This window comes from Trichechus manatus, unplaced genomic scaffold (assembly GCF_000243295.1).
Source record: "Trichechus manatus latirostris isolate Lorelei unplaced genomic scaffold, TriManLat1.0 scaffold00023, whole genome shotgun sequence".
Classification (NCBI taxonomy): Eukaryota; Metazoa; Chordata; class Mammalia; order Sirenia; family Trichechidae; genus Trichechus; species Trichechus manatus.
The window spans coordinates 2,504,301-2,523,736 of NW_004443959.1; the positions used below are offsets into that span (position 1 = coordinate 2,504,301).

Sequence of the window (19,436 nt, forward strand, 5' to 3'; positions counted from 1 at the left end):
TCTTGTATCTACTTGAGCTAAGAGGCACACTCCTCACGAGTATCACTTTATGTCCCACAGTCCAGTCCAATCCCTGTCTGAAGAGTTGGCCTCGGAAATGGTTTTAGTTCTGGGCTGATGGAGAATCCAGGGGCCATGCTTTCCGGCGTACCTCCAGTCTCAGACTCAACATATCTTTCTTGGAGACACAGTTCAACTGAATCTTCCTTTATGAGAACTTCTCTGAACTCTTAGATGGGTCCATCTTGAACATAATCCCATTTCAGAGCATCTATATATATATATATATATATATATATAAAATATATGTACGTGTGTGTGCGCGCGCACATGTGGGTATGTATAAAGAGAGGACAGAAAGAGTACATGCTTGCATGATTGCATATATGTGTGAATAGAGCAAAATATTAACAATTGTTTAACCTTGGTAAAAGGAGCCCGGGCAGCACAAGTGGTTTGTAATCAGCTGCTGACGCAAAGGTTGGCATTATGAACCCACCCAGTGGTTCCACAGAAGAAAAGGCCCAACAGTCTGCTTCAATGAAGATTATAGCCAAGAAAACCCCATGGAATGGTTCTACTCTGTAACACATGAGGTTGCCCTGAGTCAGGTGCCAACTTGACAACAGGTAACAACAGCAACTTTGGTAAAGGGTATTTAAAAAACAAACAAACAAACCTATAGCCATCGAGTTGATTCTGACTCATGGCGACCCTGTAGGACAGAGTAGAACTGCCCCATAGGGTTTCCAAGGAGTGCTGGGTGGATTTGAACTGGTAACCTTTTGGTTAGAGGCCGTAGCTCTTAACTGCTACACCAGGGTTTCCAGGTAAAGGGTATAGAGGAGTTTTTTTATACTGTTGTTGCAACCTTTTTATAAGGTTGAAATTAAATCATAATAAAAAGTTACCCTCAAAAGAGCAACCACTACCTACTTTCTTTATCTCCCCCAGGCCCTCATGCCCCCTCTTACCTACCTATGAGAAGTTTTTGGAAAACAGGTGTATGGGGAATAGCTATGGGTTTAAAGAAATTAAAGGGATAAAGGTGTGAAAAACAGAAACATTTAGGGAGCTGGGTTGAATTCTGGTCCCATAACTTTTTTACTGACTTTGGCCAAAGTGCTAAACCTTTCTGCACCATAGTTTCCTCCTCTGAGGGTAATAATAGTACCTGGATTGTAGGGGTCTGCCTTGCAAGGGTTAATATACAAAAAGCATCTACAATAGTACCTGGGGCATAGTATTCATTTTATGTCAGCTGCTATCATTATCATTGTTTCTATTGTTGTTAAAGTTACTGGAGGGATAGCCTTCCAGCCAGTGCCATGCTTATTAAAGGTGGACACTTCTACCTCAAATAAGTTCCAGTTATTCTGTGCATATATATACATACCTTTTAAATTTTTTTCTCTTTAAGTGCTATGAATTACCTTGTGGTATGAATTGGTTTAATCAGACATGTTTTATTTTTCTATTATGTGGCTTAAGTGAGAGAATTGGGCCTATTGTTGGAGAAAGAGGAATAAATTGGAGCAGTGAGAGCTTTGAGGACTCCTACTCTAAACTAGGGTGGTGCGTTGCAGATAGCAAATGGTATTCGGAACATAGAATGGGTTTGGTGGGATGAGATGAAGGCAGGGACTGGTGTGATAGAAAATGTGATATTTTCAAAGACCAATACTGCGTTTTTAAAAAAATTTCTTTAAGGCCTGACTTGGTACTTGAAAAGATGACATATTTTCCTAGCTTTAGAATTGCAGTTCATTTGCTGAGCTTTGGAAGTTTGGTGATAAAGGAAAGATCCGTGTATATTACTATTCAGAAGCAGTAATAATTTTAATTTTTTAAAAAAAAAATTGTGTTTTTTTACTTAATTCTCATTGATCTGGACACTAATACAGTTTTCATTTTGTTTGGTTGCCTTAAATTAGGAAAATCCTAATACCCTGGTTAAACGTTACAAGTATAATATGCTTTTCTTTTGTAGTGCGATTGTTCTCTGATCGGATTGGCCTCATCAAAGAGTGTATTTCCCAGTCCCCCACGTGCTACAAACAAGCAGCCAAACTCCTGGGCCTTGCTGAGTTGCTGAGGATAGCAGGTAAGTCTTCTGAATGATAAACTGCAGAATAATGTTTCTATGTTATTCTTTACATCATCCTAGGTAAACATCAGAATATATGCTTAAGGGTGTCTGTCCGGAGAGCTTCTTTTTGGAAAGGTTAGTCTTTCTGGAAAGATTGGCATGTTAAAAAAAAACTCACCTATATTGAGCTGCTGGGACCATCTGTCCTTTAAATGAAGATAGGCTTAGTCAGGGTGCCACGAAGTGGTTGTCAGATCAGGAATTGAAATCAGTGTTACCGTTTTTACTAAAACCAAACACGTTGCTGTCTAGTGGATTCCGAATCAGTGACCCTATAGGACAGAGTATAACTGCCATGTAAGGTTTCCAAGGCTGTAAATCTTTATGGAAGCAGACTGCCACATCATTCTCCCGCAGAGTGGCTGATAGGTTTGAACTGCTGACCTTTAGGTTAGCAGCTGAGCGCTTAACCACTACCACCAGGGTTCTTTCCATTTATACTAGAAAGCTTAAATATTAGAACAAACCAGTCTTACCAGTTCACCTTCAGTGTCCAAATTTGGTTTGTGATTTCGAACTGGAACAATTTGTTAGAAAACTTTGTGTATTTACTATTTGCTGGGTTTTTCATGCTGTGTTATTTAATCCTCTCATAAATGGTGACAATGATGGTATTCTTCCCATTTTACAAGGGAAATTGAGGATCAGAAAAGTTAAATACCTGTCTTGCTTAGCAGACCATGGCTTTCAAGGAAATCTTTCTTACTCTACATTTCATGTTCCTTTAACCATATAATGTCAGTGATAAAATACTCCCATTGAGTGTACATCTCCAACCCCCACTTACTGCTTCTCAGAGTTTTTTTTTAATACTTTCAACTAGGCAGATTTCTACAGGAACAATTGTTGGCCGTTGTTCAACAAGTCAGTCCAAGCTACATATTATAGACTAAAGAATAAAGGATTTATGTGTATATTTTGAGCTATTAAAATTGTATATATTAATATATTTAGTGACTACTTTATTAATGTTTTAAAATTCTGATATATAGGACTCTTCTTAAAGTCTCTGGTTTTAGTAAATTTTAGTGTGTCAGTTGTCCTTTTCCAGTCCGTCTGAAACCATAGCATTAGGATCTTTATCTTTGGACTTGTAACAGATTTGTCAAGGTAACGATACTGAGATTGGAGCCAGTAGTGAAGCATCTTGGACAACTTGAAGAACATTGAATGTGGAGTCAGAAGACTGGTTCAAGTCCTGACTCTGTCCCATGCATTTGCTAAATTACCTTAGCTCCAGTTTCTGTTTATGGAAAATAGGAATTATACCTGCCTTACTTCACACACCAAGTCATGAGACTCAAATAAGTTAGTGCATATAGTATTTAAAGTACTTTGTAAACCCTGAAGCACTCTGCTAACCAGGGAAGAATATCACAGGGGATCTGTTTCACGGAGGCTATTGAAGTAGCTCAGGGATGCTGTTATGGATTGAATTGTGTCCCCCCAAAAAGATACCTTGAAATCCTAATCCCTGTATCTGTGACTCTGTTTGGACATAGGGTCTTTGAAGATGTTATCTGTTAGGTTAATGTGTGGTCATAGCAAAGTAGGGTGAGTCCTCATCCTATATGAGGGATGTCGTTATAAAAGAGAAGTTGCACAGGGGAAGGCAGCCGTTTGAAGATGCATCTACAAAACAAGGAACACCAAGAAATGCCTGGGGCTACCACAGCTGGAAGAGACAAAGAAGTTTCTTCCCCTAGAGCTGAGAGAGGGAGTATGAGCCTGCCTATGCCCTGAATTGGACTAGTTCTCCTAGCTTCCAGTACTGTGAAACAGTAATTTTTTGTTCTTTAATGCCATCTACTGTGTGGTATTTTGTTACAGCAGCCCTAGGGAGCTAATACAGATGCCGTCTGCACTTCTGTATACCTATTAGGATTAATTTCCTTTATTGTTCTTGTGACATGTTGACATATTGTTATTGTTAGTTGATGTCGAGTTGATTCCAACTCATGGCAACCCCTGTGTGCAGAGTAGAATTGCTCTGTAGGGTTTTCAAGGCTGTGACCTTTCAGAAGCAGATCACCAGGCCTATCTTCCAAGGCACCCCTGGTTGGGTTAGAACTGCCAGCCTTTTCAGCTGGTAGTCAAGTGCTTAACCATTTGTGCCACCCAGGGCTGCCCTGACATGTTGACATAGTAACAGGAATATCAGTGGTGATACATAAATTTTTAATGGAAGAAGAGTCTTCTTCAGTACAACAGAGCAGCAACTATGTAGAATACATGGTATTTAGACCTTTTTTTCTTTTATTGCAGCTATTTTAGTTCTAATATTTGGAACCATTTCAACTTGGCCACATTGTTATTCCTTAAACATTAAAGTGAAGTCTGTAGTACAACTGGAAACCCTGGTGGTGTAGTGGTTAAGTGCTGCAGCTGCTAACCAAAAGGTCAGCAGTTCAAATCCACCAGGCACTCCTTCGAAACTCTATGGGGCAGTTCTATTCTGTCCTATAAAGTCACTATGAGTCAGAATCGACTCAGCGACAACGGGTTTGTTTGTTTGTTTTTTATAGTATGACTTCAGTACAGGAGACGAATATACCTACTCCTCACTTATCAACTATCTCCTCACTTATTGACTATCTCATTATATGACATTTTGCATTTAAGACAGTAGTAAAATATCTACCCAACTATTTTGCGCATTAACGAGGAGCCAAGGTGAGGGGGGAGGAGGAGGAGGAGGGTGAGGTTTGTGAGAGGGAGCGAGCCTGGAGGGCCACTGGTGATGGTATTACCCGGGTGGGGCAGAGGAGCTGGGCAGGTCCACGCGAGTGCTGGGCAGGCAGGTGGCGTGTAGGAGGTGGGGTGGCCAGGCACTGGGGAGATGGTGGGAGGCTTGAAAGTCTCTCCTTCCGAAGAGGCCTCTCTGCCACCTCTGCAGCCTCCGCCAGGCCCAGTGGAGTGGGAAGGTGGAGAGGTGAGGCACAAGAGTCTGTGCAGAGGCCTGGAGCACAACCAGGTGGTGGTGAGCCCCTGCTGCTCCGGAGGCGGTGTGGGCAACCCCCGGCCACCACCACCCTGACAACCCTCCTGGGCTCCGCGGTAGTGGGGAAGGGGAGTCTGCCGTGCCACGTGTATCCTGAGTGGCATCTGATGAGCGTGAGCGACCTAGGGGACACCGGTGACCGAAGACTGGCCACGCCCAACTCTCGCATAATGCCAATTTCCCCATAACGACCTGGATAAATGAGGAGTGGGTATAATTATGCTGCAACATAGGATATGATGATAGTGTATGGCTTGTGTTAACAAATTTTATAGAACTAGAAGATGGTCAATGCTAATTTTTTGCCTGCAATATTAAGGAAAGGATCACAAAGCAGTTGACATTTACCTGAAGCATATAGGGTGCTCTGATTATCTATTGTTGCTTTACAAACTACCTAAAAATTTAGTGATGTAAAACAACAATCATTTATTTTTAATCTCTCCCAATTATGGATATTGACTGTGCTTAGCTAGGCAGTTCAGGGTCTCTTATGCAATTGTAGTCATATAGTGGCTCGGGATGGGGTCACTGGATATCAAAGGTTTCTCTACACACGTCTGGCACCTGAGCTTAAAAGCCCTGGGTCCAGAACAGCTTGGGCTCCTCAGGCTTCTCTGTGTGGTTTCTTCTTGTGATCTTTCTGTATTGTGGCCTCAGGGTACCTTGACTTCTTGCATGACAGCTAAAAGATTCCCAGAGTCTGTGGGCCAGAAGAGACCGGCAAAATTATATGGCCATTTCTAGTTAAGCCTTGCAATTTTGGCAGCTTCATTTTATTCATGGAGGCAGTCACATAGGCCCACCCATGTTCAAGGGGAATATTTATATATTCCGTCTGAGGGCTTAATGGGCTAGGATCTGCTTCCAGGATGGCTCACTCACATGATTGTTGGCAGGAAGACTCAGTTCCTCACTGGTTTTTGTTAGGAGGTCTCAGGTGCTTGCCGCATAGAACTCTTCTTGAGTGTCCTCCCAGCGTAGCGGCTGGTCTCGCCTATAGAGAATGATCCATGAGGCAGCAAGGAAGAAACTGTAATGCCTTTTATGACCTGGTCTCAAAATTTATACACTGTCATTTCCATCATTTTTCTATTTGTAAGAAGCAAATCACGAAGTCCAGCCCACACTCAAGGGAAAGAGAATTAAGCTCCACCTTGTGAATGGAGTTTCAAATTTTTTGTGAATATATTTTAAACTATTTCAGGTACTCAAAGACCTGTCATGCCATTGTTAACCTTCTTTTTCAGACTAAACATCTGAATCATTTTCTTTAATAGAGTTCTAGTCTGGCCATAATCCTGGTTGTTCTCACTAAGAATTTATTTGTTTTGTTTTGTTTTGGTTTTGATATTTCTATAGACATCATTCTTTATAGGCCTTTTTTTTTTGTTATTATATTTTTCCTTTTAACCACCTGCACAAACTGAAACTTCATGGAATTAAAACAAATATTTGAACTTTGGAGTTCAAGATGACTATTGGATTTATCTTCTTATAAAAGTTTATATTAGCAACAATAATAATTCTCATTTTATGCTTTCATACTCATCTCAGTTGCCTCTTACTGTGTTGCTTATAGGCAGAGGCATGAATTTTATTTTGAAAGTGAGGAAACTGAGAAATAGAGAAGTTCAAAAATTTATTGAGGATTTCATAATAAAGAAGATTTTGACTCCAAATCCTTTACCCTTATTCTACCTTTCCACTTTTTTTGACTTTGAATGATGGTAGTTAGTAGACCCTTTCTCACGTCATTTCACTCACCAGACTTTTGCATTGTTCTCAGAGAAATTCATCAGATTTTACCACATTTAATATGTGATTAGATGTTAATGTAAGAGACAACAGTGCATCTGATAGAGGAGGTTATAAATGAGAGACCAGGTAGTTCAGATGCCTGGTCTATCAATCATGGTTCAACCAGAGAAGTAGAACAAATAGGATATATACATATTAAGAGATTTGTTACAAGTACTTAGCTTTCATGATTGTGGTGGGTGGCTAAGCAAATCAGAAACCTGTAGCGCAGTCAGTCGTTACGGGAAGAGCAGGAGCAGGATGGAACTCCACGGGCATGGACTGAAGCTGTTGTCCACAGATGGAATTTCTCCCTCTCAGAAACATTAGCCCTACTTTTTAAGGTCTTCCATATGATTCAGTCAGACCTACCCAGATTATCGGGATAAGTTTCGTTACTTAGAGTCAGCTGATTAGGAGCTTTAATTACATCTGCAAAATACCTTCACAGCAACACCTAGGTTAGCATGTGATTGAATAACTGAGGACTGTTAGCCTAGCCAAGTTGGCACATTAAAAGAAGAAAAAAAAATTACACCTAGCCCTTTCCTTTTTGTTTTAGTGTATTCTGAATAAGTGCAAACATTTCAAGAATGTTATGTTGCAAATGATATTATGACGTGCATTTATTATTGAGAAACTTTTACATATTGCTTCATTTCCTCTTACATGTATGTTACTAAAACATGAGTGTGTTTTAGTATTACACCATTGCTTTGTTTAGAACCTTTTTAGACTAAATTGGACCAGTATTTGCCTTGGATTTACTTTCAACCTCTGAAGTCCTGAAAGAAGATTGATGGGGACATGTTATAGAAGTTTTATTCAACTCTTCATGTGGTGTGTTTATTTTTTTCCTCCAAACCATATTGTAACTTAACCTTTTTCATGGAGATACTGAAAATAATTATAAGGTTTCATCACTTCATTAAAATATAAAATACTTTTTACTTTTTTCCTTTTAGCTTAACAATCCAAATTGTATTGTATTTATATTGTAACTTTGAATTATTTGTCTTATAATTGAAAATTATATTCTTTATGAATATATGCCCATTTCATTGAGGAAACATGTTTTGAGCCCTGGTGGCGCAGTGGTTAAGAGCTATGGCTGCTAACTGAAAGGTCAGCAGTTCGAGTCTACCAGCTGCTTCTTGGAAACCCTGTGAAGCAGTTCTGTTCTGTCCGATAGGGTTGCTATGAGTCAGAATCAACTCAGCAGCAACAGGTTTGGTTTTATTATGTGCATGGCTTGGTACGAGGTACTGCAGATTCAACAGTAAACATTCCTTGTCCTCAAAGAACTTAAATTCTGATAGGGAAGGTAGATTATTAAAAAAGATAATGACAATAAATTGTTATTAAGAGAATAAAACATAAACATGCTGGAGGGGACCTAACTCAGGTATTTTATGTGAAGAGAGTGTGGAGATGTCAAAGAATGAAGTAACACTAAGCTGGCCTCTAAGAATATTCTTGGAAAAATAATTTAAAATCTTTGTATTAACGTGAGCCGAATTTTGGTATATGTTCTCAGAATCTAGACGTTCCTTGTGATAAATAAAAGATGAGTACTGTCGGTGAAAGTATAAAAGTATATCCATTTTACTTTGTATTTAAGGTTTTTTTCCCTCTTACATTGGTCACGTATTACTTGTAATTACAAATAGACCATCCAGAGGGCAAGATGTTAAAAAAGAAATAGTAATAATGTTTAAATTACCAAATTCTTAGAAATGAAACTGCCATAAACTATCCTGTTATAAATGAGATTTTGATGGATTTATTTTAAAAATGATTTACCATCCAGTACATTAATATATGCAAATAGCTTTTGTTAGCATACAGAAAACAATATTGTCCATTACTGAGTTTTCATTCGACACATCCAAGATAAATGTGTATTAATTTATAATAATGTACTTAAAGTAAGAAAATACATCATTCATTGCTTAACTGACACGTCCTTTCATTCTGTTAGCCTTTAAGGAGGAAGAAAAGAAAAACAATATTGTGTAATTTAATGCAGGCAGTTTGCTGGGTGGCATAGTAGTGTTATAGTGATTCTGTTTGCACAAGTAAAGTTCTGTAAGGCTTAGTTTAGACAAAATTAAAATATATTTTCCATTGTCAATCCTATGCATACATCTGTATGGTCTAGATGCGTAAGTGCTCAGGACAACACTTACATTGTAGTTTCTAAATCATGGTTGAATTATTACGGTGAGAAACATTGCTTCACTAGTGTCATCTGTTCACTTAATTTGCTGTTCACGATTTCTCAAGCCCTTTATAACCTGCTTTCTTTTGGACACACGGATTTCTTCTCTTGCCCTTAACCTCGGTTATCCCAAGGCTCCTCTGTAGGTTTGTCACCTCTCTAATTTTGAATTTTCTGATTTGATCAACAGTGTTTTTAATTAGGAACTGACATTAATCAGTGATCTTTTAGGGGATTTTGGTCTTAATAGATTGGAAGGTCAAAGTTGCTGTGACCTTTTGTCCTTTAATCTTTTAAAAATCAATTTTAGAGGAGTTATTTTTATTTTTGAATTAATTTGAAAGACACGTTAGTTAGCTCTTTTATCAACTGATGCTGCCATCATCATTAAATCATTTGCATGTGTTTACAGGTGAAGACTCAGAAGAAAGACGAGGGCAGGTTCTAATTCTTCTGGTAGAGCAAGCACTTCGTTTCCCTGACTACAAAGCAGCCAGTATGCATTGTCAGGAGCTGATGGCTACAGGTGAAGTAGACAACTTATTTAACACTTTGCTCATGTCCTCTTTACATGATAAATAATGGAAAAGGTCTATTCTGAAATCATTTGGCCTGATTGGTAGGCTAGCCACATTTTGTTTATAAGGTTTGAGAAAAATTTTATCAGCACTGATAAGTCTGTATGCCATGTGCTTATATATTAATATAAATACTTTATTCAGATCAAGGCTATATTGTATCTGAGATTTTGGTGTGCTTTTTGTTCCCTTTTAAAAACATGCTGATAATTTCAAGAATAATTTTTATGTAAAATATTTTAATGCCATTTCGTGTATTTATTATATAAATGAAAATTTAGATTTTTAAATGTATTTACAGTTTGTTACTATATAGTCAATATTTCTGTTCTTTGATTTTTTTCTTTCAGGTAACGCAGCACTTTTCAAACTAATGTTGAGAAATTGGGTAATTCGCAAACCTAAAATTTTCCATTCTGAAGTTTACATTCAGATTTCTGGAGGATAACCAGATTTTATTATGGAATAGGTTCTCTATTTAAACAGCACATTTCCAAGTGGAATAGGATAGACTTATGGGCTCCCTGTTATATGATATACTTCCTGTGGCTGTGCCTGAATGTATGAAAGCCCAAACACATGATAACTCAGGGAACTGTACACTTACGATATGTTTACTTTTTTGTATGTGCACGTGTGTGTGTGTGTGTGTGTAGTTATATATAAAAACATTTAGAAACTGGAAAAAATAAAAACCTCCATCTTTATAACCTCAGCATTAGAAAATAGGTTTCATAAAAGCAGTGTTCTGTAATATTAACCAACTGATTTTTCAACATTATATGGTCTTCTGGAAGAAGGTTGTTGTATTGATCCAAAATTGTTTATTTGTACAGCTCTGTAATAATTTTATTCTTGTAAAGGTCAAGCGTGGGTTAATTTTTACTTTATATATTTTGGGAAATTATTCTGGAATAAGGCTTTTCTACTTAGAAAAAAAAGACCTTATTCCACTTGGAATGCCTTCAAATACAAGTGTATTTTAAGGATTCTGATATAACATTGTGTAAGAAAACAATCTCTGCTGGGAGTTGGGCTGCTGTTTACTTTTGGCTGTCTGTCCTTGAGCCTTTACCTTCTTCTGTAAACTGAATGATTCTATGTAGGTTTCTGCAATAATTTCTCTTTTTCTAGTACTTTTCAGTTTATAAAGTGCTTTTAAATACAAACGTTATTTAATCCTTTCAATAACCCAATGAGGAAGGCATTATCATTGTTTTGTAACAGTGAAGCAAGTGTGATACTTGGAACTTTCTCAAACTCACACAAGTGCTGAGTAGCAGGATTGGGCCAAAGCTCAAGTCTTCTGAATTCAGACATGTAGCTTTTTATTCAGCATCAAAACCCTGTATCTTATTTGTAGTCATTGTCAGTTTAAAATTTAACACACTTTGTGGGAAAAACTTCTCTGGAGTAGCACTTAACTTTCTCGATAATAAACTAACCTAATCTTTCTTTTCTATCTCTTAGATTCTTATGATTTTCTGCTTTTATGATAATGTGCATCAAGTAGTGACTAGGACTTTGCTTTGGTAGCACAAGACCTGAACAGAAATCCATAGCGTTTCTCATCTTAGATTTGCGATTTTTCTTCTTCTGGAAATCAGCATTTTTTTCCTGCTAATTTTGCAGGTTATTCTAAAAGTTGGGATGTTTGCAGCCAGTTAGGACAATCGGAAGGCTACCAGGATGTGGCCACTCGTCAGGAGCTCCTGGCTTTTGCTTTGACACATTGCCCTCCTACCAGCATTGAACGTCTTTTGGCAGCTAGTAGCGCTCTGCAGACAGAAGTGAGTGTTCCCCGTAAAAGAAATCCTGAACTGCATTTTGCTGGGTGTGTGGATCTGAGATATGTAATATATATATATACACACACACACACACACCCCCACATATATATATACACACACACACACATATATATGTATATATAACAATATAAAATTTTAACTTATGGAAGAAAAATAGCTTATCACATACGTGAAAAGGAATTTGAAAATATCAAGATATAAAATAGTGGTGTTGGCCTTCTTACAGTAATGAAGGAAAGGTAGAAAGCAGGCTTTAGGAACATAGAAAGTATTATCAGGAAATAAATTATTGAGCGTAATGAGGAACATCAGTGTTAACAAAATAAAGCATATAAGAAATGGTCATGTAAAATATATTTGAAACCGTATGAATTAAAGCCAGTAGTTCTCAAAGAAAGTGGCAGGGTGTATGTATGGTCTTGCCATTCCCATAGGGGTCCTTTGGAAACGGAGTGGAGATTTCGTTGGGTGGATGCGAAATTTCCTAAAAGGCACACGATAAAGCTGCACAAGGGAGAACTGTCCTGCTAAAATGCCGGTAACGCCCTTGTTGAGAAACACTGCTAGATAAATGAAAAGAATTCATATTTTCATCTCATAGTCATTCATTACTTTGTATAGCAGGCTTTTCACAGTTGATTCCCACTTCTGAAACTGTTACATCATTGTGAAGCCCTTGATGAAGTCCTGAAATAAGCCTTTTACTAACTACTGTTCGTTACAAAATAGCATTTTTTTGGTCTTCAAAAGAGTAATTTCTTAATTTCAAGCCTTCATTGTGAAGAGAGACAAATTTAAAAGTACAGCTCCTTTTTGACCAAGATATAATATATTCCGTTCTTGTTTCAGATTCTTTATCAAAAACTGAATTTCCAGATCCATGCAGAGGGAGAGGAAAATATCAATGTTTTACCATTTATTGGTAAAGTGCTACAAGAGGTAAGATGAGAGAGAGGGAAGAGACTTAAAGGTGGGTGTGAATGGAATGGAAGTCATCTAGCTTTATGTAGGAGAGTGGTTTTGTGTGGATATTTCTGTATAGAGACTGCTTTTCTTTTAAACTTTTTTTTTTTTTTTTTGCATGTGAAATATAACATTCAGATAGAAAAGTGCACAAACCAAAAATGTTCAACTCAATAAATTATCCTGAAGAAAACACTCATGTAACTACCACACCACATTACCAGCCTTCAACAATTCCCTCTACCTTCTCTCAATTTAATTTGTAACCCTTTCTCTCTCCTCCCAGAGATAACCACTGACCCTATTAATCCTGATTATCGGATCATTGTGGGTTTTTTTCTCCTTGTTTTAAATATTTTTAACACCTAACCTAATAATTTTTAGCACCTGTAATGTGATAGTTTAATTTCACCTGTTTTTGTACTTAGTAGACCTAGTTAAGATCAACATTATGTTTGTGCGATTAATACTGTTTATTCAGTTTTTAATGCTGTATAGAATTAATTGCTATGAGCGCATTACAGTTTATCCATCCTAATGTTGACTGACATTGGGTTGTTTTCAATTTTGGTTACTAAAGATAAGTTGCTATCATCATTTTGTACATATCTCTAGTGCCCATGTGCACACATTTCTCTTAGGCATGTAGCTAGCATTGAAGTTGCAGTTTAGGTTATGTATATGTTCAACTTTACCAGATAATGCTAAATCATTTTCCAATGTGGTTGTACTGCTTTTAATAGTAGTGTATGGGATTGACAGTTACTGCAATTCTTACCAGTACTCAGTTACTTGGTCTTATTAGTTTTCCAAATTTTACCATTCTCTTAAGTGTTTAATGATTTCTAATTGTGATTTTGATTTGCATTTTTCTGATTACTAATGAGTTGGAGTTATAATGAGAAATCCTTTTTTACTTGTTCAGTTCTCTTCCCTATTTTCTATTAGATTTTTGTCTTTTTCCCTTTCCTCACTGAGATTCTATGAATAAAATTTGTCTAAACCAGTTAAGTATGTATGTGTCCTAGGATAGTCCATCTGGGAGAGAAAGGAGGAAGTGTATACTCACGCTGACATCTGTCTTCTACTGGTCAGAGTTTTCCCTAAGGGATTTAACTTTTCATGACTGTTGCTAACAACATAGAGTTGGCATTTTATAAGAAGAGTAGCCCAGTTTCTGACATTCTTGCTGAATAAATTAAGAGGTGATAATCCTTTTTTAGATTTGTTTTCCACAGGATTCCTTTAAATGGTAAGCTTCACTTTCAAAGTGTAAAATGTCATTCATTTTTCTAGTAATAATTTTAGATGACAACTGTTGTAATCTTTTTTTTTTTTTTTAAATTTGGTGTATCCATCTTGACAGACTCATGAGTACTTGTGTACTAGATAGTTACTTTTAGAACTCTCTGATATAAAGCTTCAGTTGTGGAACCTATGGATGGAGTTAGGGCCAATATCTTTTGCTTTTGCGCAGAGTCAACATGTACAGCCTCCGATTTCCTTAACTCTTTTATATCAAAATTCAATTTGACAAACATATTGAATATGATGTGTGTCCCCAGTTCACTGGTAAGTGATCTGAGGATCCCACAGAAGTTTGTAAGGACTTTTTATCCTTAAGGAGTTTTCTCCTGTTCCTCCTCCAGGACAGTGCTGACCAGTAGGACTTTGTGCAGTGATGGAAATGTTCTATAACTGTGCTGTCCAATATTGTAGCCAATAGTTTCATGTAGCTATTGAGCACTTGGAATATGGCTTGTACAACTAAGTAATTGAATTTTTAATTGTATTTCATTTTAATTAAAATAGCCACATGAGACTAGTGGCTACAAGATTGGACAGCAGAGCTCTAGAAAGATCAGACACCCAGTGGAGGATTGTGTTCTGCCATTAACACTGCAGGTAGTGGACTTTTTTGTTCCACTCCTTTCATGGATGGAATTCATAGCATTTTCAAGGAGCTTAGAGTGGTGTAGATACATTTTGATCTTTGGCATGTGTCTTAGGCTGGGTTCTCTAGAGAAGCAAATCCAGTAAAGCGTATAAGTGTATATATAGAGAGAGATTTATATCAAGGAAACAGCTCATGCAGTTGTAGAGGCTAAAACATCCCAAGTCTGTGGATCAGGGTAGAGGCCTCTTCCAATTCACGGAGCCACAGAAGCTGGTGAACCCAAGGTCAGCAGGTTGGAGAGGGGCTCTCGCTCACAGGCTGTGAAGGTCAATGAATTCCAAGATCAGCAGACAAGTCCGCAAGGTTTCTCCTGATTCAGTAGCTGCAGGGGTTGGTGAACCCAAGATCAGCAGGTCAGGGAACTGGACTCTTGCTCATGAGTTGTGAAGATGGATGAATTCCAGGTAAGCTGCTAGGTCAAGTCCCAAGAACTGGAGGCGAGACAACAAGAGGCAGCTGCTGACTCTGGGACAAGCCAAAAACCTTGGCAGGGCGAGCAGGCAGAAAAATAACCAGCAGAAGGCAGAGAGATGAAACTCAGGGGGCGGTGAGCTGCCACAGGCCCCGCCCCCACCAGTACCACTCAGTAGATTCCATCATAGGGGTGATCACATATCAGATTTCAACAGGGAAGTGATCATAACATTATACAACTTCTAAAACACTGAGAATCATGACCTAGCTAAGTTGACATATGGTCTTAACCATCGCAGCATGTTTTGGCTTGTTATAGTTGTAACAATTTAGTTACTATTTGTTTTGCTTCATTGGATGAGAAAGCATGTTAAATTTTATGGTGTTTCCTGCATGGGACTCAGAGCAATTCTTACATTAGCTGATATTTACTAAATGTTCTGTGTAGTAGGAAGAGTTGGCAAATTTTACCATCTTTCAAGGTCCAGTTGAAGACCCACTTTTCATGAGGTATTCTTCATTCAAAGTTTTGTATCTTTTGAACCTCTGATCCTTCCACTTGTCCAGCCACATCTCCCACTCAGCCTGTTTCTCCAGCCTCTTCTCTTCTCATGCCTTCCAAGCATGTACTGTGTTCTGTTCACACTGAACATATCACCCAGTCTGTAAGTAGGCTGTTTCACACCTTTATTATAATTAGCGTTTTCTCTATTGCCCCTCTTGTCTTATGCTCTGGTAATCTTTCTTACCCTGATCCCATCTAAAGTATTGTTTTCTTTGTAAAATTTTTCTTGAATCCTCTAAATTGCTCTGTCCTCTATATTCCCCAAGCATTCTCACATCATTCTGTTTCAGCACTTGTATGATGTAGTAGGGTGTTGTATGGCAACTGGAAGTATGTAATTTTTCTGCGTACTGCCTCCATAGGGTGCTTGCCACGTAGTAAGTGCCTAGTAAATGTTTGATAAAGCTCAGTTGGAAACACCTACTACATAAAGATTAATCTGTGGGAAAAATGAATTATGAAGTAATTTTTAGCCTAAAAATAAGAAATTTTCCATTTAACTCAAATATATGGGCTGTGATGACTATTGAAGTCCTGTTATGTTTTGGCCAGTGTAAGGAATGTATCATTTTTCTGTTCAGTATAGAATTGCAAAGTGCTTCAGCTACACAAGCTTATTCTGAACCCCCATCCTTCTTTATAAAAGCCATGAGGAGCCTTTTGTGTTTTTTGGGTTTCCTGTTTTCTCCTTCTGCAATGAATTAGAAAGTGTCAGTCTGGTCCCGTGGTAGCTCGTTTGGAGTAGGACATGCCGTGTTACCACAAGTGGGCACATATTGCTCCATTAAAATCTCTTTAGTAAATGAAGGAGACCACTAGCAGTCCTCTACATGTTCCACTTAGCGAAGAAAAGGAATACTTCCAAAATGATAGTCTTTTGCTTTTTTTTAGATCCCTAAAAGCTTTCCTGTCTTCCTTTGTCCTCTTGCAGCAAGTTATAATAGATCTAGATGTCATGAAGTGCTAATTCAAACCCTCAATGAACACATTATGGCTCTGATTCATGAAGCACATTTTAGAAGATTATAGCTACTATTATTAGATTAAAATATAGTGCTTAGCTATAAGATGCCAGTAGTTATAATAACCACATTAATTTATAACTCATAAATGAGAGCTGACTTTATGTGTAATCTTAATACTCAAGGCTTTCATTACTTCAGTTGTAAAAAATAATGATTTTTATTTATATATGCAAGTAAAGTAAAGATGTAGTTGCTATGCAGTGGTACTTGCATTAATACAAATGGAACATGAAAGTTTGAAGATATTGCTATTGTCCTTGTGAACAAGATTTTTTTTTATAAATAGAGCAAAATGCATAATTTTGAATAACCAAAATTACAGATTTGCAGTTTCTTATTAATGCTGGTTATTATGCTTTTTAGATGTAACCATATTCTACCACTTAGGTGTATTAACATTTTATTTCATTAGTATTAGTTACATCACTTAGCCAACGATGTTTTTCCCAGATAAATCTAATTAGAGTTAGAAATGAATTGTATACAGCATTCTCATTAAAAAATCATTTTTATTCTGGGAAAAATTGTTATGAACACTTAAATGACTACAGATTTATACAACTGGACTAATTAATGTTTAGAATTTAGGCTTGAGCTAAGCATAGAGCTATTTTGAATTTATAAAGGGATCGTTCAGAAATATTTAAATAAAAGTGAGCAAAATGGTAGCTGTATTTCTATATCATGGCCAACCTTTTCTTTATCCATTCTCTAGTTGATAGAAGTTTGGCTTGTTCCCACTTTTTAGCTATTATGAATAATATTGCTATGAACATTCTGTATAAGTCTTTGTATGAAAATATGTTTTCATTTCTTTTGAATAGTTACCTAGGAATGGAATTGCTGTGTTGTCTGGTAAATTTATGCTTAACATTTTAAGAAACTGACAAACTGTTCCAAAGTGGCTGTACCATTTTACATTCTCACCAGGAATAGATGAGGGTGCGTTTTCTTTGGCCTCACTAGCACTTGTTACTGTCTGTTTTTTATCATAGCCATTCTTATGGGTGTGAGTGGTGTATCATTATGGTTTTGATTTACGTTTCTATAGGACAGAGTACAACTGCCCCATAGGGTTTCCAGGGAGTGGCTGGTGGATTCAAACTGCTGACCTTTTGGTTAGCAGGCTGACCTCTTAACCACTCTGCCACCAGGGCTCTAATAACTAATGATGTTGAGAATCTTTTCATGGGCTTATTGGCCATTCTTACATCTGTTTTGGTAAAATAACTATTCAAATGGTTGCCCGTTTTTTTCTTTCTTTCCTTTTTTTTTTTTTACCTTGGTTGTCTTCTTATTGTTGTAAGATTTGTTTTTACATTCTGGATGCAAGTCCTTTATCAGATACATGATTTGAAAATATTTTTCTCTCAGTCTATGACTGACTTTTCACTTTCTTAATGGTAGCTTTCGGAGTACAAAAGATTTTAATTTTGCCAAAGACCAGTTTATCAATATTTTTTTTTATTGCTTGTGCTTTTGGTGCTATATCTAAGAAATCCGTGCCTAAATCAAGGTTCTGAAGATTTATTCCTATTTTTGTTTCTAAGAGTGTTATAGTTTTAGCTCTTACATTTAAATCTATGATCATTCTGAGTTAATTTTTATGTATGGTGTGAGGTAAAGGTCTAAATTCATCTTTTGCATGTGGCTATCCCCCAACCCTATACTTACTTCATAGTTAAAGAACAGACAGCTTTCTCAGCTATGAACTCTTTTATAGATGATGCAAGTCTAAAATCTACAATTTACCCTGTAAATGATTTCAGGGCAGGTAATGCCAAGATCCAAAGAAACACTGTTGAGTCTTACAGAACGCACATGTGGTGTTTTGCTTGTAGTAATTGTTTAATAGATATTTGTGGAATGAGTTATTAGATTTTTAAAAATGGAAGGGTTAAAACAGAGTCCGAGAACCTCAGAAGTGGGAGAGACCAGTACAGTGTCAGGTGGGGTTAACACATTCCTACAACTAGCTACCATGTTCTGAATAACGTGTACCAGATGACTTGTAACATTTGCTGTTTTTTTAATCAATCATATTTTGTCATTAATTCATTAATTTTATTACTTAACTAAAACCTTTGACTATTTTGTTGTTTTTACATAGGCCACTACAGAGTGATTTCTTCCTCACTTTGTCCATTTTTTCTTCTATATCTGGACAGAAGCTGGATTGTTTATCCTTCCCTCTAGGAATAGCAAAACTTTTTATCATGCAATCGAGTCTTGATCAAGCAATTAATCCACTTACCTCTTAATTCCTTCAGAGACCCTATAGATTTACTAGATGAGGAACTTGCTACCCAGTCCTTCTTTTTTGTTCCCTCCCATTCGTGTTCATGGAGAGAAAGGTTAGCCAAAAGAATGATAGACTTCTTACTTCCTGATGGGCTGCTTAGGTGGATGTAATGTCTAGCCTCCATATCAGAAAGATAGAACCTCAGAGGTCTAGGGCTCCTAGTCATCTAGTGCTGCTCCAACAGAAATACCACAAGTGAATGGCTTTACAAAGAGAAATTTATTCTCTCACAGTCCAGCAGGCTACAAGTCAAAATTCAGGGCATCAGCTCCAGGGGAATGCTTTCTCCATCGGCTCTGGAGGAAAGTCCATGTCATCAGTCTTCCTTTGGTCTGGGAGCTTCTCTGCGCAGGAACCTCAGGTCCAAAGGACACGCTCTGCTCCTGGCACTGCTTTCTTGGTGGTATGAGGTTCCCATGTGTCTCTGCTCGCTTCGCTCTTTTATATCTCAAAAGAGATTGCATTAAGACACTAATCTTGTCAACCTCATCAGTATAACCTCATCACAGTGATAGAATTTACAACACATGAGGAGATCACATATAATCTCATCATAGTGGTAGAGTTTACAACACATTAGGAAATCACATCAGATAACACAATCGTACAATACTGAGAATCATGACCTAGCCAAGTTGCTACACACATTT

The 19,436-nt window shown here is 37.4% G+C and overlaps 1 protein-coding gene across 3 annotated transcripts in view; it reads left to right on the forward strand.

The window, feature by feature from the left end:
• The window catches only part of NBAS (NBAS subunit of NRZ tethering complex), a 461,389-nt gene that overhangs the window by 235,438 nt on the left and 206,515 nt on the right, over window positions 1–19,436 (forward strand). For all 3 annotated transcript variants that reach the window (XM_023728239.1, XM_023728240.1, XM_023728241.1), the window contains 4 exons: window positions 1,991–2,104; window positions 9,584–9,697; window positions 11,382–11,539; window positions 12,410–12,499. In XM_023728239.1, the coding sequence (XP_023584007.1) occupies window positions 1,991–2,104; window positions 9,584–9,697; window positions 11,382–11,539; window positions 12,410–12,499 (476 nt within the window). The remainder of the gene's footprint in view (window positions 1–1,990; window positions 2,105–9,583; window positions 9,698–11,381; window positions 11,540–12,409; window positions 12,500–19,436) is intronic.